Source organism: Phyllobates terribilis, unplaced genomic scaffold (genome assembly GCF_046119375.1).
Source record: "Phyllobates terribilis strain yellow unplaced genomic scaffold, ASM4611937v1 Scaffold_3__8_contigs__length_932513732, whole genome shotgun sequence".
NCBI lineage: Eukaryota > Metazoa > Chordata > Amphibia > Anura > Dendrobatidae > Phyllobates > Phyllobates terribilis.
The window spans coordinates 530,462,507-530,487,272 of NW_027362763.1; the positions used below are offsets into that span (position 1 = coordinate 530,462,507).

The 24,766-nt window shown below is 46.7% G+C and overlaps 1 protein-coding gene across 3 annotated transcripts in view; it reads right to left on the reverse strand.

The window, feature by feature from the left end:
* HBS1L (HBS1 like translational GTPase) overlaps nt 1–8,383 on the reverse strand; it is a 99,928-nt gene extending 91,545 nt beyond the window's left edge. For 2 of the 3 annotated variants that reach the window (XM_073671282.1, XM_073671281.1), the window contains exon 1: nt 8,169–8,375. In XM_073671282.1, coding sequence (XP_073527383.1) covers nt 8,169–8,211 — 43 coding nt within the window. In that variant the 5' untranslated portion in view covers nt 8,212–8,375. Of the gene's footprint in view, nt 1–8,168 lie in introns of all 3 variants that reach the window. The other variant, XM_073671284.1, reaches the window with a different exon arrangement.
* Nucleotides 8,384–24,766: the final 16,383 nt, after the last annotated feature.

A 24,766-nucleotide genomic window follows, 5' to 3' on the forward strand; every position in this document is an offset into this window, starting at 1 on the left:
GCGAGAGCAGAGCAGAGCAGGGCGAGACCGCCCGCAGCGGTGAGCGAGAGCAGAGCAGAGCAGAGCAGAGCAGGACGAGACCGCCCGGAGCGGTGAGCGAGAGCAGAGCAGAGCAGGACGAGACCGCCCGGAGCGGTGAGCGAGAGCAGAGCAGAGCGAGACCGCCCGCAGCGGTGAGCGAGAGCAGAGCAGAGCAGAGCGAGACCGCCCGCAGCGGTGAGCGAGAGCAGAGCAGAGCAGAGCGAGACCGCCCGCAGCGGTGAGCGAGAGCAGAGCAGAGCGAGACCGCCCGCAGCGGTGAGCGAGAGCAGAGCAGAGCAGAGCAGGGCGAGACCGCCCGCAGCGGTGAGCGGTGAGCGAGAGCAGAGCAGAGCAGGGCGAGACCGCCCGCAGCGGTGAGCGAGAGCAGAGCAGAGCAGGGCGAGACCGCCCGCAGCGGTGAGCGAGAGCAGAGCAGAGCAGAGCAGGGCGAGACCGCCCGCAGCGGTGAGCGAGAGCAGAGCAGGGCGAGACCGCCCGCAGCGGTGAGCGAGAGCAGAGCAGAGCAGGGCGAGACCGCCCGCAGCGGTGAGCGAGAGCAGAGCAGGGCGAGACCGCCCGCAGCGGTGAGCGAGAGCAGAGCAGAGCAGGGCGAGACCGCCCGCAGCGGTGAGCGAGAGCAGAGCAGAGCAGGGCGAGACCGCCCGCAGCGGTGAGCGAGAGCAGAGCAGAGCAGGGCGAGACCGCCCGCAGCGGTGAGCGAGAGCAGAGCAGAGCAGGGCGAGACCGCCCGCAGCGGTGAGCGAGAGCAGAGCAGAGCAGGGCGAGACCGCCCGCAGCGGTGAGCGAGAGCAGAGCAGAGCAGGGCGAGACCGCCCGCAGCGGTGAGCAAGAGCAGAGCAGAGCAGGGCGAGACCGCCCGCAGCGGTGAGCAAGAGCAGAGCAGGGCGAGACCGCCCGCAGCGGTGAGCAAGAGCAGAGCAGGGCGAGACCGCCCGCAGCGGTGAGCAAGAGCAGAGCAGGGCGAGACCGCCCGCAGCGGTGAGCAAGAGCAGAGCAGGGCGAGACCGCCCGCAGCGGTGAGCAAGAGCAGAGCAGGGCGAGACCGCCCGCAGCGGTGAGCAAGAGCAGAGCAGAGCAGGACGAGACCGCCCGCAGCGGTGAGCAAGAGCAGAGCAGGACGAGACCGCCCGCAGCGGTGAGCAAGAGCAGAGCAGGGCGAGACCGCCCGCAGCGGTGAGCGAGAGCAGAGCAGAGCAGGGCGAGACCGCCCGCAGCGGTGAGCGAGAGCAGAGCAGAGCAGGGCGAGACCGCCCGCAGCGGTGAGCGAGAGCAGAGCAGAGCAGGGCGAGACCGCCCGCAGCGGTGAGCGAGAGCAGAGCAGAGCAGGGCGAGACCGCCCGCAGCGGTGAGCGAGAGCAGAGCAGAGCAGGGCGAGACCGCCCGCAGCGGTGAGCGAGAGCAGAGCAGAGCAGGGCGAGACCGCCCGCAGCGGTGAGCGAGAGCAGAGCAGGGCGAGACCGCCCGCAGCGGTGAGCGAGAGCAGAGCAGGGCGAGACCGCCCGCAGCGGTGAGCAAGAGCAGAGCAGAGCAGGGCGAGACCGCCCGCAGCGGTGAGCAAGAGCAGAGCAGGGCGAGACCGCCCGCAGCGGTGAGCAAGAGCAGAGCAGGGCGAGACCGCCCGCAGCGGTGAGCAAGAGCAGAGCAGGGCGAGACCGCCCGCAGCGGTGAGCAAGAGCAGAGCAGGGCGAGACCGCCCGCAGCGGTGAGCAAGAGCAGAGCAGGACGAGACCGCCCGCAGCGGTGAGCAAGAGCAGAGCAGGACGAGACCGCCCGCAGCGGTGAGCAAGAGCAGAGCAGGACGAGACCGCCCGCAGCGGTGAGCAAGAGCAGAGCAGGACGAGACCGCCCGCAGCGGTGAGCAAGAGCAGAGCAGGACGAGACCGCCCGCAGCGGTGAGCAAGAGCAGAGCAGGACGAGACCGCCCGCAGCGGTGAGCAAGAGCAGAGCAGGACGAGACCGCCCGCAGCGGTGAGCAAGAGCAGAGCAGGACGAGACCGCCCGCAGCGGTGAGCAAGAGCAGAGCAGGACGAGACCGCCCGCAGCGGTGAGCAAGAGCAGAGCAGGACGAGACCGCCCGCAGCGGTGAGCAAGAGCAGAGCAGGACGAGACCGCCCGCAGCGGTGAGCAAGAGCAGAGCAGGACGAGACCGCCCGCAGCGGTGAGCAAGAGCAGAGCAGGACGAGACCGCCCGCAGCGGTGAGCAAGAGCAGAGCAGGACGAGACCGCCCGCAGCGGTGAGCAAGAGCAGAGCAGGACGAGACCGCCCGCAGCGGTGAGCAAGAGCAGAGCAGGACGAGACCGACTGGAGCGGTGAGCAAAAGGATAAGAGCGGAGCGAGACTGCCGGAGCAGTGAGCAAAAGGGTCAGAGCGGAGCAAGGCTGCCGGAGCAGTGAGCAAAAGGGTCAGAGCGGAGCAAGGCTGCCGAAGCAGCGAGCAAAAGGGTCAGAGCGGAGCAAGGCTGCCGGAGCAGCAAGCAAAAGGGTCAGAGCGGAGCAAGGCTGCCGAAGCCGTGAGCAAGGCAGAGCAGGCTAGAACCGCCGGAGCGGTGAGCAAGGCAGAGCAGGGGGGACAGGGCTCAGTTCACACGGAACAGACAGGAAGGGAAAGGCAGAGCCAGATACCCACAGGGTACTTGCAGAGAAGTAGAGCGTGGACCACAAACTCACAAACGGGAGTACAGAGACAACAAGCAGGAGTTAGGTACGAGTTCAGACTCTGCAGAAAAAGGAAAGGAACGGACATACAGAAAAAACAGGTAAAAGATAGGAGAGAGTTCAGACTGGAACTGAGTGTACGGAGGAGACCGACACTGCAGCGGGATACAGGAGCGGGTCTGGGAATACGGCCCCCAGAGAGGCGGAACGAACAGGCAAGGAGCGTGTTCAGACAGGACAGATAAGATACAGGAGCGGGTCTAGGTAATCGGCCCCTAGAAGGCGGGAGGAACAGGATAGGCAGACAAGAGAACACAGAAAGGGACCTGGCACCTTCAGAGTGAAAGCACACACTGAATGAAACACAATGCTCAGGCAGGGATTGATTGGGGCAGCTGGGTTAAATACCAGGTGACAGACAGCAATAGGCTGAGGACGCACAAGGGGTGTGACCCACAGCAGGTACAAAAAGCAGGAAGTGATCGGGCGCCGCCCTTAAGCAGCAGAAGCAGACACAAACAGACAGCATGGAGGGAAGCCAGAGAGACATTCTGGACTGGAGATCAAGTGCGCGCTCTTGCACAGTAGGAGATGGACCACTATGCAAGGACGCCGCCAGGTATGTTACACAGGCCAAGAAAAACATCAGAAAGGCAGAGAAGAAGAATGGTGAGATCAGTCAAGGACAATCCTCAGACCACCTCCAGAGAGCTGCAGCATCAACTTGCTGCAGATGGTGTCACTGTGCATCGGTCAACTATACAATGCACTTTGCACAAGGAGAAGCTGTATGGGAGAGTGATGCGAAAGAAGCCGTTTCTGCAAACACGCCACAAACAGAGTCGGCTGAGGTATGCAAAAGCACATTTGGAGAAGCCAATTTCTTTTTGGAAGAAGGTCCTGTGGACTGATGAAACCAAGATTGAGTTGTTTGGTCATACAAAAAGGCATTATGCATGGCGGCAAAAAAACACAGCATTCCAAGAAAAACACTTGCTACCCACAGTAAAATTTGGTGGAGGTTCCATCATGCTTTGGGGCTGTGTGGCCAATGCTGGCACCGGGAATCTTGTTAAAGTTGAGGGACGCATGGATTCCACTCAGTATCAGCAGATTCTTGACAATAATGTTCAAGAATCAGTGACAAAGTTGAAGTTACGCAGGGGATGGATCTTTCAGCAAGACAATGATCCAAAACACCGCTCCAAATCTACTCAGGCATTCATGCAGAGGAACAATTACAATGTTCTGGAATGGCCATCCCAGTCCCCAGACCTGAATATCATTGAACATCTGTGGGATCATTTGAAGAGTGCTGTCCATGCTCGGCGACTATCAAACGTAACTGAACTGGAATTGTTTTCTAAAGAGGAATAGTCAAAAATACCTTCATCCAGGAACTCATTAAAAGCTACAGGAAGCGACTAGAGGCTGTTATTTTTGCAAAAGGAGGATCTACTAAATATTAATGTCACTTTTCTGGTGAGGTGCCCATACTTATGCAGCTGTCAAATTTTGTTTGAATGCAGATTGCACATTTTCTGTTAGAACAATAAACCTCATTTCAAGGCAGAAACATTACTGTGTCCAACAGTTATTACATATATCAAACTGAAATAGCTGTTGCAAAAACACCAATTTTTATAAAACATTAAGCTTAAGATTAATAGGGGTGCCCAAACTTTTTCATATCACTGTATATTGAATTTAGGTACAACAGTAAGCTAATAATGTCTTATCTATCAGTAAGAATGGCCATTATTCTAAGAGGATGAAAGACCCTTCGGTATGAGGAATAACACTTTATGGCCACTTACTGATTTTCTCCTTTGCAGGCTCCAGCTCTGATTTCCAGGTCTCTCTGAACTACTGGATGGAAACTAGCTGCTATGATGTCTTCTATACAAAGCACGCACAAATACGGATTGGATTCCTGCTCTGAGTTCTCTGTAGCACATGGCCAGACCTAGCAGTTACATGTAGGACATTATACAGCAGTACTGAGCTGTGCAACTGTGAATCCAGCTCTGTGAGTGAAATACATTTTCTAGAAGCTGCTGGGCAATCTGTCTGTCTGCCTGGTCTCTCAATGAGCTGAGAGCTTTTCATTCTTCCTCCATCCCCTCTCTAGAAAACGTAATAGGAGTTGCAATTTAATACTTCAGTGTGCGGGCAGTACATGTGCTTTAATGAAGATGGATTTGAAGTTTTCTTTCAGAGTGAATAATGAGTTCAGGAAGAAGCTGATTTCTCTGATAAGGTACATCACACATTTTTTTATAATAGTTATACTACTGATTTATGGAATGTTTGTTAAATGACGGTGACTAATTAAACTTCAATATTAAGAGAGCATTTATGAAAGTAATTATTGAATAGTTTAATATATTGGATATGGAACGACAAGACTACAACCATAGAAACATGAGGACCACTCAGGGACCTCTATATACATCCATACCTGAGGGGGGATAGAAATATGGCAGCAGTCAGAGGTTGATCACCCAGCTTTTCATGGTTCCTGAGCAGCTCTCTGGTTATCCAGTGACAGAGCAGTGTTTCTGTACATAGGGATTATAACCCATCATTCCCAGAAATCTGCATATGCCACATAAGGATTCTGCGGTGGATTTTATATTTTGCAAATTGGAAGTGAAATCTGCATGAAAGATCCCCAACAATCCATGATCATAATTCACTCTGTGTGTATAAGGTATTGTCAGAGTGGGATCCGCTGAAAAGGTCTCAAACACCAAAAAATGGGATGAGTGCAAGACTTATAATAATTACGTTACATCATGATTTTGTCAATTTTTAAAAGGTGATACAGAAATATTAAAAATGTACTTATACATTAGATACACAATGATATTACAGAAAAAAGAAGGAATTTAGGCAACCTGCATAGGCAGAGGAATTGTGTCACGGTAAGTGCTGTAATGTCAGTAAAATAAGTAACAATAAGAGTAATGGGGAAACTCATGAGCCAATCACTTTACAAATATGTCCTCCCTACACAGGAAGCCAACATTAGCACTTTTTTTCTCTGATATAAGCTAATGTATATCTAATTTTAAGCACATTTTTAAAATTTTTATGTCATGTTCTTTTCAAAATTCCCTAAAAATCATTATAGTGTTATAAGTCTTGCTCTCATTGCTTTTTGTTTAGTATGTATCTAACTTTTAGTGGTAATTAAAAGGGTTAGCCACCTTTGGGTTTTTTTTTTCTTAAATACATGTATTTTGGGGCTAAAAATAATTTTCATTAACCCCTTCACCACCATGCGATTTTCCGTTTTGGCGCTTTCGTTTCTTGCTCCCCTTCCTCCTAGAGCCATAACTTTTTATTTTTTTTCCCGTCAATAAAGCCGTGTGAAGGCTTGTTTTTTGCTGGACGAGTTGTACTTTTGAATGTCACCATTGATTTTACCATATTGTATACTAGAAAACGGGAAAAAATTCCAAATGTGGTGAAATTCCAAAAAAATTGCAATTCCAGAATTGTTTTTTTTTTTTAGTTTTTTTACCACGTTCACTGAATGCTAAAACTGACCGGCCATTATTATTCTCCAGGACAGTACGAGTTTGAAGATATCAAACAGGTATAGGTTCTTTTTTTTAGTTAAGTGGTGAAAAAAAATCTGAAATTTGTAAGAAAAAAAAATTTGCTTGTTGGTATTTTCCAAGACCCGCAGCGTCTCCATTTTTCGGGATCTGGGGCAAGGATAGGGCTTACTTTTTGCGCTCCGAGCTGAAGTTTTTATTTATATCATTTTGGGATAGATATGTTTTGATTGCCTGTTTTTGAATTTTATTGCAATGCTGCAGCGACTAAAAAAACGTAATGCTGGAGTTTTGATTTTTTTATCTTTACACCGTTTACCAATCACATTCATTTACTTTATATTTTGATAGATCGGACATTTCTAAACGCAGCAATACCAAATATGTGTATTTCTTATTTTTTTAATTGTTTTATTTTGAATGGGGCAAAAAGGGGGGTGATTTGAACTTGTAGCCAATAAAAAGTAAAAAAACAAAACCCCCACAATAGTCTCCTTAGGAGACTGGAAGCTGCAATCATACGATCACCTGTGCTACATGTAGCAGGGCTTCAGCACTGCAATGTGTAGCAAAAATCATGATCTATGAGATCTCCGGCGTTCATAGGAGATCTACAATGACCGGCACGGGGGTCTACTGCAGATCCCTAGCTGTCATGACAACCCATCGGCGCCCCGCAATCGTGTGTTAAATGCTGGTGCCGGTGATTGACAGCAGCATTTATCCAGTTAACTGCGGCGGGTATTTAAATGATCTTCAAAAGGTGGGCAATCACTTTAACGAGGCTTTACACATTGAGTGATTTGTTCGATTGGTACTGATACATCATGTCTGATCGCAACCTAATTGAGAATCCAGATGTATGGGATAGTCGTTATTCTATAGTACAATACATGTGGAAGGAGGTGTTCACCATAATCTATCCAGGCGAGATTATGTTGATGTTCTTTAGGTAGCATTCACACATCAATGTGACGCGATGACATCAGGTGCGTTTTTCCTCGATCAACACACTGATAAACATCCATTTTAAAAACAGGTCCACGTCTCCGACTCAGAGCATGTCCTATTCTTATCGGTTTTGGAAATCAAACTCATCCATTAAAGGGGTTTCCACTACTTGAACTATCGCCATGTTTCCCCTTCAATAAAATAGTAACACATATGCTCCCCTCCAGTGCCGTTCCAGTGGTGTTTGCACTGGCTCTCCCGGGGATCGCGAGACACTGTGGCTTCATTCTCCTGTCTTTGGACAAATCACATACATCCGGATGTATGTGATTTGTATGAAGGAGGGGAGAGTAAAGTCAGGGCTGACTGGCCGCAGGGATTGCATGACAATGTCACATGAGCCCTGGGACAGCTATTGCCGACAGTACTGGAACGGCACCAGAGTGGGGTAAAGATATTATTCTACAAGAGGAAAACAGGTGGTTGTCTGGGAAGTGGACCCCTTTAAAGTCTAAGGGGGTCCATGTAAAATGGAAGGGGCATTGTGGAAAGTATCACAAGAGTGTTGGGGACCCCGGCACGTACCAGAGTCTATGTACCTCAATAACAAGAATGTCAACAATACTAGTAAACATGGGTGGACCTGGTGGGGTCTAGGAGAGTGGGTGATGGTTTAGGGGCCCTACAAGTGACAGGACTATGGCTGAGCGGCCCACACCAACCAATCAGGGAGCTGCAGCCACTTCTGACAACTCCTCTATGCTGTACACCTCCCTAGGAGAATCCATGGTAGAATATGGAGCGGACAGCTCCCAGAGGCGGATCCACGGCGTTACCGAGCCACCATATGGGAACCTACGGCCGGTGCTCAGCAAACATATGGAGAGGAGCGTCCTGCACGGCCAGCAGGCTCGGATCACTGAGGCTCCTCCCACCACCCGCTCAGCTTCTCACCGTCATCATAGTTGTACCCGCGCACGTTTCGGTGTCTGGCCATGGCGGACGCCGCGTTCTCGCTTTCCTCCGTTCACCACCTGCACATCTTCTGCTTCTACCGCGCCGGCGCCGCCACTGCAGCAGCCAACGTCACCGTGTGCGGCCGAAGCGCACGAAACGCTCCTGTCACAAGAGGCCGAACTGTTCAGGACACTACTAGTATGCTGTCACGTGATACTACTCCGTAGTGATAACGCGGCGGCCATTTTACCGAAGACCTCCGTTCTATCAGTCTCCTCTCTGTCCCCCTAACTGCTGCTAGGACATTAGAAGGCGCTGAGTTTTTCACACGTACGCAGCACCACGTAGTCGTCGTCTTCAAAGTTTTGAACCAACTTTATGAATAAAGCAGTGTCTGGTTATTAGAGCTTCTGCTCTGTGGAACTCCACTTAAGTCACGTTCACATGTTCAGTATTTGGTCAGTTTTTTACCTCAGTATTTGTAAGCCAAAACCAGGTGAAGAACAATCAGAGGGAAAGTATAATAGAAACACGTCACCACTTTTGTATTTATCACCCACTCCTGGTTGGGGCTTACAGATACTGAGGTAAAAAACTCACAAAATACTGGACGTGTGAACTTGGCCTAGGTGTCTTTTTACAATCTCCACATTGCAGCACATTTATAATCTGTCCTAAATGGCGCACACTGCGTGCTAAACATGGCGCAGCTCCCTAAATGTCTCACACACTTGTATTCTGTCTTATGGCATCTGTAGGCTATGGGGAAAGTGGAGCAATGGCTCTCAGCAGAGTGCAGCTCTCATTAGGAGCCATTTAGTACAGGGATTCAGAAATTCCCCGGTTCTCCCCATGCCCTAGTCCTGATAAGTCTGCTGTACTGTGTATTGTGTGATCATGTGGTTTCTTCATCATTTAGATGCGTTCAAAGATAAACAATGGTTTTATAGCAGACATAAGTCCATCGAGTTCTTCCTATAACCTAACGTGGATCCAGAGGAAGGTAAAAACCCCATGAGGCAAATGGTTATTGCCCCATATTAGGGGAAAAATTCCTTACTAACTCCATGTACAGCTATCAGATTAGTTCCCTGGATCTCAGAATATAGTACCCATAAGCTTTAATAATATATTTAGCAAGAAAAATGTAGCACCCCGAGGACTCGGCTGCTACAGCGGTATTGCACCTCGAACCAGAGGTGCGGTATTCCACTCCCGGGTAAGGAAGGAGTGGGGAACGGGGCTCAGTTAGCTGCATACACTACACTCACCCCATTTCCGGGGGACAGATCAACGGTACTCCCACCAGATAGATGTGCAGGTACGACAGCGTCTGTCCCTGGCTGGAGTGGGGAGGGGGGAGGAATATCCCAGTGGTGTAGGAGCAGACAGGGGAGGGACTCTGGGCATAGGTAGGAGCCCATTGGGTGCTGGTCACCTGGGCTCGGGTGTCAGAAGGGAGTATAAAAGGTGGGCACCATGATAGAACGGGGGTGAGGTGCAGAGGAGTGCAGTCTGAGAGAGTTCAGCCAGAGAGGGCTGACAGGGAGCTGTGGCTCAGTCCGGGCCCAGCTCCAGAGCCAGGCCTGAAGTGGAGGCCTGAAGCAGAGAGAGAGAGAGAAGTAAGAGGAAGAAGGAACATAAACACCAGGAAAGGCCCAGAGACGCAAGAAAAGAGGGAACCCTAAGATCCCACGGAATAACGGGTGAAGGGTTGGCAGAACAGGGTACCGGATCCCAAACTGGTGGAGGCCAATTATCCTTAGCCAGGAACCGGAGGTCGTGGTCAAGTCTTGGCGCGACCCCTCACCATATCCACCAGGAAGGCATACCGTATAGGGTCAGGGAAACCGGGAAAGGCTTCGCCACCAGAAGGCCCGAGGGAGCCGGACAAAGGTGGGTCCCTGGTGGGGACGGCCAGTAGGAAGGAAGAGAGGGGAGCCCTGGACCACGCTCTGGAATTGCCTGGGAGTTGGCCGAGTCCCTGACCTGGTGGACGCAGCATGACTCGGGCGGTCTTGACTGCGCACAAGGGACCTGATAAAGAACTGTGAGTAAAGCATTGAAAACTGCAGCTGTACGTCTCACTGATTCCTTGTCGCATTAGCATTATTAGGACGGGGACTACTATAACATCACTACCATCATCCCCTCTTCGCCTGCTGCCCTGGGGCCATACCCCTCCCGTTGGGGGTTATACTATCCACGCTGCACACCCGTACCACCGGCCTCAGCGGTCTGCCCTGCAGCGGCGGCTTCATAGCCGCAATCAACGGGTGGCGTAGTCGAACAATATAACATCTTATTCTAAGTTCTGCCACTTGGTTTGACACCCTGGGCACGGACCGGGTCACCGCCACGAGGACTACTACCCCTATCAGATCCGGCTCCGGGTATTCCCCGCATGCGCAACGCTGCACAACATGGCCCAGCGGGTGCGTCAAAAGCACCTAGGTCCTCCTTGAACTTTTGCTTTGCAGTGAACCATTACAACATCATGTGGTTCCATAGTCTCACTGCTCTTAGGCTGTGTTCACACATTGCGTTTTTTCAGCAGCAAAACCTGATCTCTTGCCTAGAGGTTTGATCAGGAGTTTTCTTGCTCTTTTGCTTGGTTTTTGGTGCTTTTTTTCACTGTCCTTTTATCTCTTTATGCATGTACATAAAGTTCAGTGGAAAAAAAATTCATTCTGGTTTTGGCACAAAAAACACTGAAAAACCTGACATCTGCATTTTTGGTGCGTTTTTTTCACCACCCATTACTTCCAATGGTTGAAAAACGCTGAAAGAAGTGACATGCTCTGTTCTGCAAAAAAACATGCAAAGCACAAAATACTGATCAAATAAAAACCATGATGCGTGCATGAGATTTCTGGAATCTTATAGACTTTGCTGGTACTGTAAAATGCAAAAAGAGGAAAGTAGATTCAGCTCACCTGATTGCTGTAGGCTTTGGAAGGAAGCAGGGGTACGTGTGGCCTCACGTGTTTGCATGAAAAAAAGTTGAAGAAACCAGCTTCCAAAAGTGCAAATATTTATTGAAGCAAATCCACGCAGTTTAAAAATTTCCAAATTACATCGGGGAATCTCACATGGAAAAAACGCAACGCGTTTCGAACACAGAGCTGTGTTCTTTGTCAAAGCTTTGACAAAGAACACAGCTCTGTGTTCGAAACGCGTTGCGTTTTTTCCATGTGAGATTCCCCGATGTAATTTGGAAATTTTTAAACTGCGTGGATTTGCTTCAATAAATATTTGCACTTTTGGAAGCTGGTTTCTTCAACTTTTTTTCACTGTAAAATGCAGCTGTAAATTTGCATGAAAAAACGCAATGTATGAACATAGCCTTACAGTAAAGATTCTGCATCTGTGATTAAGATTAAACCTAATTTCCCCTAAACCAGGGATGTAAAACTCAAATACGCAGAGGGTCAAAATGAAAAACTTGGACAAAATCGCGGGTCAACCAGTATACAGTATAATGGGCCCCACATAGTTCTCCATACAGAATAATGGGCCCCACATAGTCCTCCATACAATATAATGGGCCCCACACAGTCCTCCATACAGTATAATGGGCCCACATAGTTCTCCATACAGAATAATGGGCCCCACATAGTCCTCCATACAGAATAATGGGCTACACATAGTCCTCCATACAAAATAATGGCCCCACATCGTCCTCCATACAGAATAATGGCCCCACATAGTCCTTCATACAGTATAATGAGCCCCATATAGTCCTCCATACAGAATAATGGCCCAATATAGTCCTCCATACAGTATAATGGGCCCCACAAAGTCCTACATACAGAATAATGGCCCCACATAATCCTACATACAGAATAATGGCCCCACATAGGGGTGGTGGTTCTGGTGTCGCGGGACAAATATAATCACCATGCGGCCAGATTTGACCCATGGGCCAGAGTTTGACACGTGTGCCCTAGACGTAGAGGATGCCCTCTTCTCACTGTCGCAGGCCTAAGTGTAAAAAGATCATTGGAAAGATCTCTGTACTGTCCCCTCATATATTTAAAATATAAAACACACTACCTGAGGTAATCAGTCGCAGGTTAGGAAGAGACGCATGCCTTAAATCTGATTAAAATATAAAGTTTTTATTTGAAATGTACATTAAAAAATGAACAAAACTAAAAATAAGCAGGGTTTGCCCAATTAAAGAGCAAGCATAGATCATGCAGAAAGTACACATAAATTGCAGGAATTATATTCATAATTCAATACAAGTGCAAAAGAGGCATAAATGTTAAAGTGCTAGTGCCAATGTAAACCAGGGCTGTTTTCAGATTAAGACTGAATATAATCATGTATCCTCATGGGTAGAATCAATTACCGTAAGTTAAAGTGCTAGTGCTAATGTAAACTGAGCCAATTATTTCTACCTAAAACCAAATGTAATTAGAGGTCACCATGGGCATGGTAAACAATATTCATTTGTTAGTTTTTAGAGTGAAGCATATGTTTACTTACAGCTATCGGAAATAACATGTAATGAAAGAGGTCTGCATGTCCAGCATCTCCCACCCTTCATATATTTTTACATTATAATAAGATTGCCCCTAAGCCTTAAGGTCCTTTAATTCTTCCCTAGAATGTGAGAATTCAATGAAGAATCTTTGTGGGCAGAGTTAGCACGCTCTGCGCTCCCGTCCCAGTGCTGAAGGCTGCAGTTGCAGTGTCTCCTATGTAATGCATACATCTCTTGTGATGCATATACAGCAGTCCAAGTGTGTCCTATGTGATGTATATACACCAATCTCAGTGTATTCTACGCAATGTATATACAGCAGTCCCTGTTTCTCCTATGTGATGTAGATACACCAGTCCCAGTCTCTTCAATATGCTGTATATACACCAGTCCCAGTGTCTCCTATGTGATGTATATACACCAGTCCCAGTGTGTACAATGTGATGTGTATACAGCAGTTTCAGTGTATTCTATGCGATGTATATGCAACATTCTTAGTGTCTCTCTCCAATGTGATGTATACACTGTTCAACACTATGTTGTATTTTCTAATTGGCTTTTTTGTATATTTTCTCCCAGGCAGATGGTTTAGACTCCAATACTATAGTGTTGTGGTCTGTTACTTTGTCATGGCCATTTTTGTGCCTTTTTAGTGTTTTTAATGTTAAATTTGCTTATTTTATACATTTATGGTGATCTCTTTGTTTTCACACCCCTTTTCTCTTTCAACTACTCTTAGTTACTTTTTGGTATGTAACGGGCAGATCCCAAAACATATTTTTGGTGGTGCCTTCTATTCTTATCTTATTCAATGTGATGTATATACAGCAGTCGCTGTGTCTATGTGATGTAGATACAGCAGTCCCAGTGTCTCCTATGTGATGCAGATACACCAATCCTAGTGTCATCTATGTGATGTATATACAGTAGTCCCAGAATCTCCTATGTGATGTATATACATTAGTCCCAGTATCTCCTATGTGATGTATATACAGTAGTCCCAGTGTCTACTATGTGATGTATATACACTAGTCCCAGTATCTTCTATGTGATGCATATACACCAGTCCAAGTGTCTCATATGCGATGTGTATGCACCAGTCCCAGTGTTTCCTATGTGATGTATATACACTAGTCCCAGTATCTCCTATGTGATGTATATACAACAGTCCTAGTGTCTCGTATGTGATGTGTATGCACCAGTCCCAGTGTCTCCTATATGATGTATATACACTAGTTCCAGTATCTCCTATGTGGTGTATATACACCAGTCCATGTGTCTCGTATGTGATGTGTATGCACCAGTCCCAGTGTCTCCTATGTGATATGTATACACCAGTCTACAGGATTCTACAGGTTCTACATGCTTCCGTGTCTCCTATATGATGTGTATGCACCAGCCCCAGCATCTCCTATGTGATGTAGATACACCAGTCCCAGTGTCTACTATGTAATGTATATACACCAGCCTCAGTGTCTCCTATGTGATGTGTATGCATCAGTCCTAGTATCTCCTATGTGATGTATATGCACCAGTCCCAGTGTCTCCTATCTGCAGTATATACACTACTCTTAGTTTATCCAGTGTATAAACACTACTCCCAGTGTCTCATATGTGTTGTATATACACCAGTCCCAGTGTTTCCTGTGTGCAGTATATACACCATGTAACGCCGGCATCCCTGCATGCTTCCTTTCCCCAGAACTTAATCCTGGAAGAGGCGGGATCGGTAGACAATTGTGTCCTTCCACCACCCCAAAAAAATGTTGGCATAAGCTGGTGCTTAAAAAGTAATTTCGGCTGCATTTCAACGCGCCAAAGGACACAGCAAAGACTCATTACTCCCCCCCCCGTGATCGGAAACAGGACTCGTTGCCAAGGTTTATTACGGACTACAGCACCTGGTGGGATCAGGTGAGATACATTCTGCAGAACCACCGGTCTATCTTGACCACAGACACTCAAACATCCCCCCTTATGTGTGCATGGCCCCTATTAATGGTTAGGAGAGGCCCAAATTTCCGTGACATCCTGACCAGAAGTTACTATATGTGGCCTACTGCTAGGCTCAACCGGGGTTTTGTGCTGTGGGGATCTTTTCCCTGTTGGGAATGCAATGTTTGTCCGCTAAAATCTTATATAAATTGCAAAACCAGAAATGTCATTTATGCAATCATTTGTCCCTGTCTCAAAGTGTATGTGGGCCAGACTTCCCAAGAACTGAGGAAATTAGCACAGAAACACCTCCCTACTATTCACCTGGCAGCGACCGATTCGAAGAAGAGTAAGACCTCAACCCCTATCGCCACTCAGTTTTTGTCTGTACATGATGGAAAATCTAAGAATGTTCGTTTTTTTTGGTCATACATAAGATTTTGAACAGTGGCGGAGGTGGCAATTGCCATAGACTACTATTACAAATGGAGGCAAGGTGGATTTTCAACCTTCAATCTGTTGCTCCATCAGGACTTAATGAAGAACTTCTTTTCACGGGTTTTCTGAGCTGACCTCCTCCGATAGGCTCACCACGAATGCCTTATTTGAAATATGGATGGTTTCCTATTTACTGAAATTCTCAACATCAATTCTCTACACCATTTGGACATTGTCGGAACCTTTGCTTTAGTCAGCATTTCTGGATTGGTCATCATATTAAATTGCTAGATTTATTACTTATTGAATATACAGTATATTCATTATGGCTCTGGTTTCCTTAGAACTCCCATCCTATTACCAAATGGGCCTGAGGACCTCTTTTGACATTATTTATGCGCATCCTTTTCCTGCAATTGAATTTGTTTCATTACTGCGATTTGGGTTTCTTATAATTGGTAGAACTGTATTATCCTCCTTCCAACTAAATATATTATATGAAAATAATTAAGAATATAACGAAAAATAATTTCTTATTCGGGTACTTATGATATTTAATTACTTTTGGCAGTTGTGTTGGACTTTTCATAATGATATATCTACCTTTATATCTTGTGCATGATGGATGCCTCATATATATTTTTGTCCTCTTTCCAGACATTGCACGTCCACCTTTGTCTTGGGTCCTTCCATGAAGATCCCTAGTATAATTTTATTGCAATGTTTTAGTTCCTTCCTAGCATGCCATCTAGCTATGGGCTTGTCTATACTATGGAATCTATCCAGCTTCCATACATTTAGGCAAGGTTGCCTTTTTTTCTGTCTTTTGATTCTTTGGTTGCCCTACCCGGCAACTCACCTTTGATGTGTTTCTGGAGTTCCTTTCGGCTATTCATCTGCTGTTCCGAATGTTCTGTATTTCTGTCTTTTTGGTATCTTTACATATCTGGGGTTGTATTGTTGATCAAGCAGAATTATCTTTTCAACTTATAATGAGATCTCAATCTTGTCACAGAAACTCATACATCTGCTCACCTGCTCATAATTCATCTGTTCCCATGATATCGTCAATGGGCGCATCCAGGATAGCCAGGGCCCTGGGCAGTTGAGACAGCGTGCCCCCCCCCCATGACGGGTCGGGGGTCATCATATACCTGAAACATTATTATTGAAAAAAATAGCTGCCGAGTGAAACTAACCTAAAAAACAGCCATTAATCTAAAATAATACTTTAACCCATAGTATTGAACAGACCAACTTTAATATGTAAACAAGTCTCTTGCCAATTTTCACAAGGTTTTCATATCAATAGTGCAACACAAACACAGAATCCTGATCATGGGCATGTACAAGCAGAATTTTCAGTGGCGCTCTGTATCTAAGGGCAAGGATCCTTTCATTGTGTAAAAAATGTGGGGGATGGGAGTGGACTGAAATTACATGGGGCAAATGCCCCTGCACACTATGTACCCCTCCACCTTGGAAATTTTGCTTGTATATTTATACAAATAATGAAATACATGATGCAAGCAAAATTTCTAAGATGATGGGGGGAGGTAGTACACAGTGTGCAGGGGCATTTGTCTTTATGTAGTTTTAGTCCACTCCTCTCCCATCCCCAACATTATGTACAAATTTTAAAAATGACAATGATCCTCTGCCCTTTCATACAAAGTGCTTCTGGCTGCCAGGCTGCCCACCCCGTTCCACTGCCACAGTCCACAGACACTGTCTGAGACAGATGATGATATAAGCTAATGTTTGTCTGTGGCAAGTGGCAGGAACACTAGAAGGCAGCCAGCAAGCACTCTGTATAAAACTGCAGGGGACCATTATTCATTGATATACAAAAACATACTTTTAAGACAGAATACACACTTTGAGACTGAAGCAGCAGGGCTCAGCAGGAGACCAGGCAGGCTACAGACAAACTGTGGGTGGCGGCTCCTCTTCAGCAGATGCTGCAGGGCAGAATGACACTGGCTCATGTCAGCCATTTCATGAACTTTTAAATAGACCCGCGCCCCTGTGTATGCTGGGCCCTGCCTGACGTCATGTGGCAGGGCGGTCCCAGCATCATTCAAACTGCCCGCCCCGGTGGATCTGCAGCTGGCCGGTGGGAGCGGCTGCGTGATGCAGCGTGTCTGTGAGTGGCTGCTTTGAACTTTGGTACCGCCCTGATTGACGTCAGGCAGGGCGGTCCCAAAGTTCAAAGCAGCCACTCACAGACACGCTGGCTGCATCGCGCAACCCTGTATGTGCACTAGCGCCGGCGGGAAATTTAAATGATGTTGGGACCGACCTGCCACATGACGTCAGGCAGGTCGGTCCCAACAGCAGCCAGCCACTCATAGACATGCTGGCTGCATCAGGCAGCTCTGTAATTGCAGTCGCACCGGCGGGAAATTTAAATGATGTTGGGACCGCCCTGCCACATGACGTCAGGCAGGGCGGTCCCAACAGCAGCCAGCCACTCACAGACATGCTGGCTGCATCAGGCAGCTCTGTATTTGCACTAGCGTCGGCGGGAAATTTAAATGATGTTGGGACCGCCCTGCCACATGACGTCAGGCAGGGCGGAACCAACAGCAGCCAGCCACTCACAGACACGCTGGCCGCCTGCATCACGCAGCTGCTCCCATCTGGCCGCCGCGGCTGTATATTCACTATCATGGGCGGACAATTTAAATGATGTTGGGACCGCCCTGCCACATGACGTCAGGCAGGGCGGTCCCAACAGCATTTAAACTGCACGTCTGTGCTAGTGAATAGATAGCTGAGGCGGCCAGATGGGAGCGTCATGTGGCACTGGCAGGGCGGGGCAACACAGCATGATTCAAATCACCTACAGCTGCGGGCCCACAGCGGTGATGATCATCTAACCTTCGGCCAGCGCGGCTGTGCCTGTGACTGAAAAAAATGCGCATTATAATGGGAGAAATTCATGGGCCCCCTGGGGCCTCGGGCCCCGGGCGGTAGCCCGGATTGCCCTCATTATAATCCGCCTATGGGCGCATCTTATATCTTAGGGTATAAGTTTTCTTTTACGGTCCCCTCATTGTGATAAGCTGTTCATCTATATTCAGCAATTGCGCTTATCACTTTTATACTCATTAGCAATTGGACATATATGCCCATCAGCACTTGGACATATATGCCACTGTTCCGACTTTGTTGTATGTGACCAGTATAAAGGCATTGGCACTTGATTTTGCATGTGTTATCATTAATTTATTGGTTGGTCCTGGATTCCTTTACCATCTTGGACCATACTTATCCAATCACTTATTTTTTAGTGGACATGGATATGTCCGAAATGCAGTTGACGTCCATCCCCCATGGATAAAGTCCCCTTTGTGTCATCAGAGGTGACTTGCACATCACCATTATGGATATGCACATTAAGTGATTGTTACTTTTACACACTCATATATATGTGTATTAGGGTGTCAATGCGTTCTATGCGTCTCACCACCCATAATTGTTACACATAATGATCAGTAATATCCTTTGAAAAAACGTTTCTTTTGGTTGAATTTAAAAGATGTCCTCAATGTCAGCCCTTGAACACTTAATAGTTGTTAAAATAGAATTTGGATGACTCCTCAATGACGCCCAGGCTCAACATTCTCCTCACCTCCTCGGAGGTCACCTCGTGGCGGGCTTCGGGAATCCGATACAGCTTTTGGTTCACCCTCACATGCGGTTTCGTCAGGATTTCATGCTCGACCACCAGAGTACAACCTGGCGGCTCCGAAAACAGGTTCCGCTGAAGCAGCTCTCGATACTGTTGCTTCTGGACTGGTGACAGTGTCTTTGCCACTGTGACATCCTCGACTCGGGTTTCAGGATAGGCCCCCAGGCACATAGCTTCCACCTGTTCCCTGTCTCGCCATGGTTTGAGCAGGTTAATGTGGTACACCTGATATGGCTTTCTTCTCCCTGGTTGATGGAACTTGTAGTTGACGTCACTCAACTTTTCGACCACTTCGTATGGCCCGTGCTACTTGGCCAGTAAATTACTTTCTACCGTGGGGATCAACACCAATACCCAGTCTTCAGGGCTAAACTGTCTCAGTCTCGCCGACCGCGGAGGAGGCTCTCCCTCACAATTGGCATCACCCTCGCGATCCAGTCCTGCATCTGGGCCACATGTTCAATGATGCTTAGGTGGGCTGTTACCTTGGCTTCCCAGTTCTCCTTTGCAATGTCCAGAAGTCCCTGAGGGTGCCATCCATATAGCAGCTTGAAGAGGCCTATGGGACTTCTCTAATGGAGAACAGTAGGTACGGTAGTAGGCTGTCCCAGTCTCTGCCATCCTTCTCCACGACCTTCTTAAGCATAGACTTCAGGGTCTTGTTGAACCTCTCTACTAGGCCGTCCGTTTGCGGATGGTACACCAACGTCCGGAGTTGGGTAATTTGGAGAGCCTTACACAACTCCCTCATTACTTTGGACTTAAAAGGAGTCCCTTGATGCATCAGGGTCTCCTTTGGTAGGCCCGTTCGGGAGAAGATATGGACTAGCTCTCGCTAGCTTTGGAAGTGCATTGAGCTGTAGGTTGGATTGCTGCTAAAGGGGAAAAAAAAACAAAACTCTTTAAATCTTCTTCCTCAGCGAGTGTGAACGAGCTGAGTGTGACCGGAGCGTAAGTGCAAACGGAAGTAAGTGTGTGACTTGTTTTTCAGTGGATAGGTAATTGGGAATCCTGCAGAAAATACCTGTGTGAATTGCTGTGAGTTGTTGAATTGTGAACTGCTGAGTGCTTTTCTACCTGTTTAGTTTTATTTGGCTTTTTAAAACCTATTTTCTCTCTATAGTCTCTTATTTTACTACCTGTGTATTTAAGGGTTAACTACATTGCACTTAAATCCTGAGGTGTAGCTATACTCACAAGGGGTTAATTAAGGGTGAGGGGTCATGATTAAGGGTTTATAAGGGGCAGCTGGTTGGGGCATCCAGTCCTTTGGCAGTGCATTGAACTGTAGGTTGGATTGCTGCTAAAGGGGAAAAAAAAAACTCTTTAAATCTCCTTCCTTAGCGAGTGTGAATGAGCTGAGTGTGACCGGAGTGTAAGTTCAAATGGAAGTAAGTGTGTGACTTGTTTTTCAGTGACTTTGATTCAGGGAGTTTGGAAGGGACAAATTTGGACTGAATTGCTGTCTGTATTTTATTAATTCTTTACATTTCTTTTTACTTAACATTTCTGTCTAGTGCAATTCCCATTAGGAAATGAGCTCCATTATTGACAATGCTATCCACTGTACATCTTGCCACATGTATGCAATCCTTGAACAGCCGGTCGTGGGTGCATACTGCTGTGCGAGATGGTGCACGTTGTGCGTTTGGAAGCCCAGGTACTGGATCTAAATGAGCAGCTGGCAACACTGGAATCCATTGACAATATGGAAAGGAGTCTGCTGCTCACTGAGCAGCTGCTCACTGGGGTAGATGTGGGGGAGGGTGGTAGTAGGGAGCTGCAGGACAGTGAGGCAGTTAGCTGGGTGACAGAAGGGGGGTTAGAGGGAAGAGTGCCAGGTAGGCTAGTCCTGATCTGGAATGCCCCAATAAGTTTGCAAAGTTGGCAGATGAGGGGGGTGTCAGTACAGGGGTAGCACTGCTGCAGCAAGGCATGTCCTCTGAAAGCCGGAGGAGTGTCAGCTCCAGTAAGGGGGGAAATAGGAGAACAGGGCAGGCCAGGCAGGTGCTGGTAGTGGGGGACTCAATTATTAGGGGAACAGATAGGGCAATCTGTCACAAAGACAGGGATCGTCGAACAGTGTGCTGCCTACCTGGCGCTCGAGTCTGGCACATCGCTGATCGGGTTGACAGATTACTGGGAGGGGCTGGTGAAGACCCAGCGGTCATGGTGCACATTGGCACAAATGACAAAGTTAGAGGTAGGTGGAAGGTCCTTTAAAGATGATTTCAGGGAATTAGACTGCAAGCTTAAAGCAAGGACCTCCAAGGTGGTATTCTCTGAAATACTGCCTGTACCATGTGCCACGCCAGAAAGGCAACGGGAGATTAGGGAGATAAATAAGTGACTCAGGAATTGGTGTAGGAAGGAGAGGTTTGGGTTCCTGGAGAGCTGGGCCGACTTCTCAGTTGGCTACAGGTTCTACGCTAGGGACGGGCTGCCCTCAATGGGGAGGGTGCAGCTGTGCTGGGGGAGAAAATGGCTAGAAGGTTGGAGGAGTGTTTAAACTAGGGATTGGGGGGGGGGTATTCATTTTATAGGTCGGGAAGATAGTGCTGATAGTGACCTGGGCACAAATAAAGAAATTGGGGGTGGGGTTAGAACAGTCAATATAGTAAGAAGGAATAGAGGTACAGAGAGATACATAAAATGCATGTACACTAATGCCAGAAGCCTCACCAACAAAATGGAGGAATTAGAATTAATTTTTTTGGAAAATAATTATGACATGTTGGGGATATCTGAGACATGGCTGGACGAGAGCCATGACTGGGCAGTTAATTTACAGGACTATAGTCTGTTCAGAAATGACCGTACAAACAAGCAGGGGGAGAGTGTGTTTATGTGTAAAATCATCTTAAAACACATCTTGCGTGAGAATATTTGTGAATCTAATGAAAATGTACTGTCCCTGTGGGTGGAGATAAGGGGAGGGGGAAAAAATAATAATTTACTGATAGGGGTTTGTTATAGGTGTCCAAAAATAATGGAAGCAGCAGAGAATATCCTCATAAAGCAAATAGATGAAGCAGCAACTCAAGGAGAAGTCATTATTATGGGGGACTTTAACTACCCTGAAATACATTGGGGAACAGAAACCTGTAGTTCAAGCAAACGTAATAGGTTATTGACAACTATGAGAGACAATTACCTTTCACAACTGGTTCAGGACCCAATAAGAAGGGGGGCACTGCTAGACCTAATATTAACCAACAGGCCAGACTGCATATCAAATATATGAGTTGGGGGTCGCTTGGGTAATAGTGATCACAAAATAATAAGTTTTCATGTATCCTTTAATAAAATGTGTAGTAGAGGGGTTACAAGGACACTAAACTTCAGGAAGGCAAATTTCCAACAGTTGAGAAATGATCTTAGTGCAATAAACTGGGACGATATCCTGAGACATAAAACTGCACAAAGCAAATGGGAGACATTTATTAGCATCCTGAATAGGACCTGTGCACAATATACAGAGGGTACGGAAAGGATTCAGACCCCTTTAAATTTTTCAGTCTTTGTTTCATTGCAGCCATTTGGTAAATTCTAAAAAGTTCATTTTTTTTCTCATTAAAGTACACTCTGCACCCCATCTTGACTAAAAAAAAACAGAAATGTAGAAATTTTTGCAAATTTATTAAAAAAGATTAACTGAAATATCACATGGTCATAAGTATTCAGGCCCTTTGCTCAGTATTGAGTAGAAGCACCCTTTTGAGCTAGTACTGCCTTGAGTCTTCTTGGGAATGATGCAACAAGTTTTTCACACCCGGATTTGGGGATCCTCTGCCATTCTTCCTTGCAGATCCTCTCAAGTTCCGTCAGGTTGGATGGTGAACGTTGGTGGACAGCCATTTTCAGGTCTTTCCAGAGATGCTCAATTAGGTTTAGGTCAGGGCTCTGGCTGGGCCAGTCAAGAATGGTCACAGAGTTGTTCTGAAGCCACTCCTTTGTTATTTTAGCTGTGTGATTAGGGTCATTGTCTTGTTGGAAGGTGAACCTTTGGCCTAATCTGAGGTCCAGAGCACTCTGGAAGAGGTTTTCTTCCAGGATATCTCTGTACTTGGCCGCATTCATGTTTCCTTCAATTGCAACCAGTTGTCCTGTCCCTGCAGCTGAAAAACACCCACATAGCATGATGCTGCCACCACCATGTTTCACTGTTGGGATTGTATTGGGCAGCTGATGAGCAGTGCCTGGTTTTCTCCACACATACCGCTTAGAATTATCACCAAAAAGTTCTATCTTCGTCTCACCAGACCAGAGAATCTTATTTCTCATAGTCTAGGAGTCCTTCATGTGTTTTTGAGCAAACTCTGTGCGGACTTTCATATGTCTTGCACTGAGGAGATGCTTCCGTCAGGCCACTCTGTCATAAAGGCCCGACTGGTGGAGGGCTGCAGTGATAGTTGATTTTGTGGAACTTTCTCCCATCTCCCTACTGCATCTCTGGATCTCAGCCACAGTCATCTTGGGGTTCTTCTTTACCTCCCTCACCAAGGCTCTTCCCCCACGATTGCTCAGTTTGGCTGGATGGCCAGGTCTAGGACAACTTCTGGTGGTCCCAAACTTCTTCCATTTAAGGATTATGGAGGCCACTGTGCTCTTAGGAATGTTGAGTAATGCAGAAATTCTTTTGTAATCTTGGACAGATCTGTGCCTTGCCACAATTCTGTCTCTGAGCTCCTTGGGCATTTCCTTTGAGCTCATGATTCTCATTTGGTCTGACATGCACTGTGAGCTGTGAGGTCTTATATAGTGTGCCTTTCCAAATCAAGTACTATCAGTTTAATTAAACACAGCTGGACTCCAATGAAGGAGTAGAACCATCTCAAGGAGGATCACAAGGAAATGGACAGCATGTGACTTAAATATGAGTGTCTGAGCAGAGAGTCTGAATACTTATGACCATGTGATATTTCAGTTTTTCTTTTTTAATAAATTTGCAAAAATGTCTACATTTCTGTTTTTTTCAGTCAAGATGGGGTGCAGAGTGTACTTTAATGAGAAAAAAATGAACTTTTTAGAATTTACCAAATGGCTACAATGAAACAAAGAGTGAAAAATTTAAAGGGGTCTGAATACTTTCCTAACCCACTGTATACCCTTTAGGAATAACAATGCTAGAAATAGGAGGAAACCACTATGGCTAAATAGAGCTGTAAGGGGCGGAATAAGTGACAAAAAGAAAGCATTTAGAGAACTAAAGCAAGTAGGTAGTGATGAGGCATTAAATAAATACAGAAAATTAAATAAATTCTGTAAAAACCAAATCAAGGCAGCAAAGATTGAGACAGAGAGACTCATTGCCAGAGAAAGTAAAAATAATCCCAAAATATTCTTTAACTACATAAATAGCAAAAAACTAAAAAAATACTTAAACTTAAAAATAGTCTGGGTGAAATGGTGGATGAGGATGAGGAAAAAGCCAATATGTAAAATGATTTTTTTCAACAGTATTTACACAAGAAAATCGCATGACAGAAAACATGATCAGTGATGACAAAAATTCTCCATTAAATGTCACTTGCTTAACCCAGCAGGAAGTACGGCGGCGTCTAAAAATCAGTAAAGTTGACAAATCCCCGGGTCTGGATGGGATACACCCGCAAGTATTGCAGGAATTAGGTAACGTCATAGATAAACCATTATTTTTAATCTTTAAAGATTCCATAATTACAGGGTCTGTACCACACGACTGGCGTATAGCAAATGTGGTGCCAATATTCAAAAAGGGGACAAAAACTGAACTTGGAAATTATAGGCCAGTAAGCTTAACCTCTACTGTTGGGTAAAATCCTGGAGGTTTTCCTAAGAGATGCTATACTAGAGTATCTGAAGAAGAATAACCTCATGACCCAATATCAACATGGGTTTACGAGGGACCGTTCCTGTCAAATTAATCTGATCAGCTTTTATGAAGAGGTAAGTTCCGGACTGAACCAAGGAAGTGCAGTGGATGTTGCGTATATGGACTTTTCAAAAGCTTTTGATACGGTTCCACACAAAAGGTTGATACATAAAATGAGA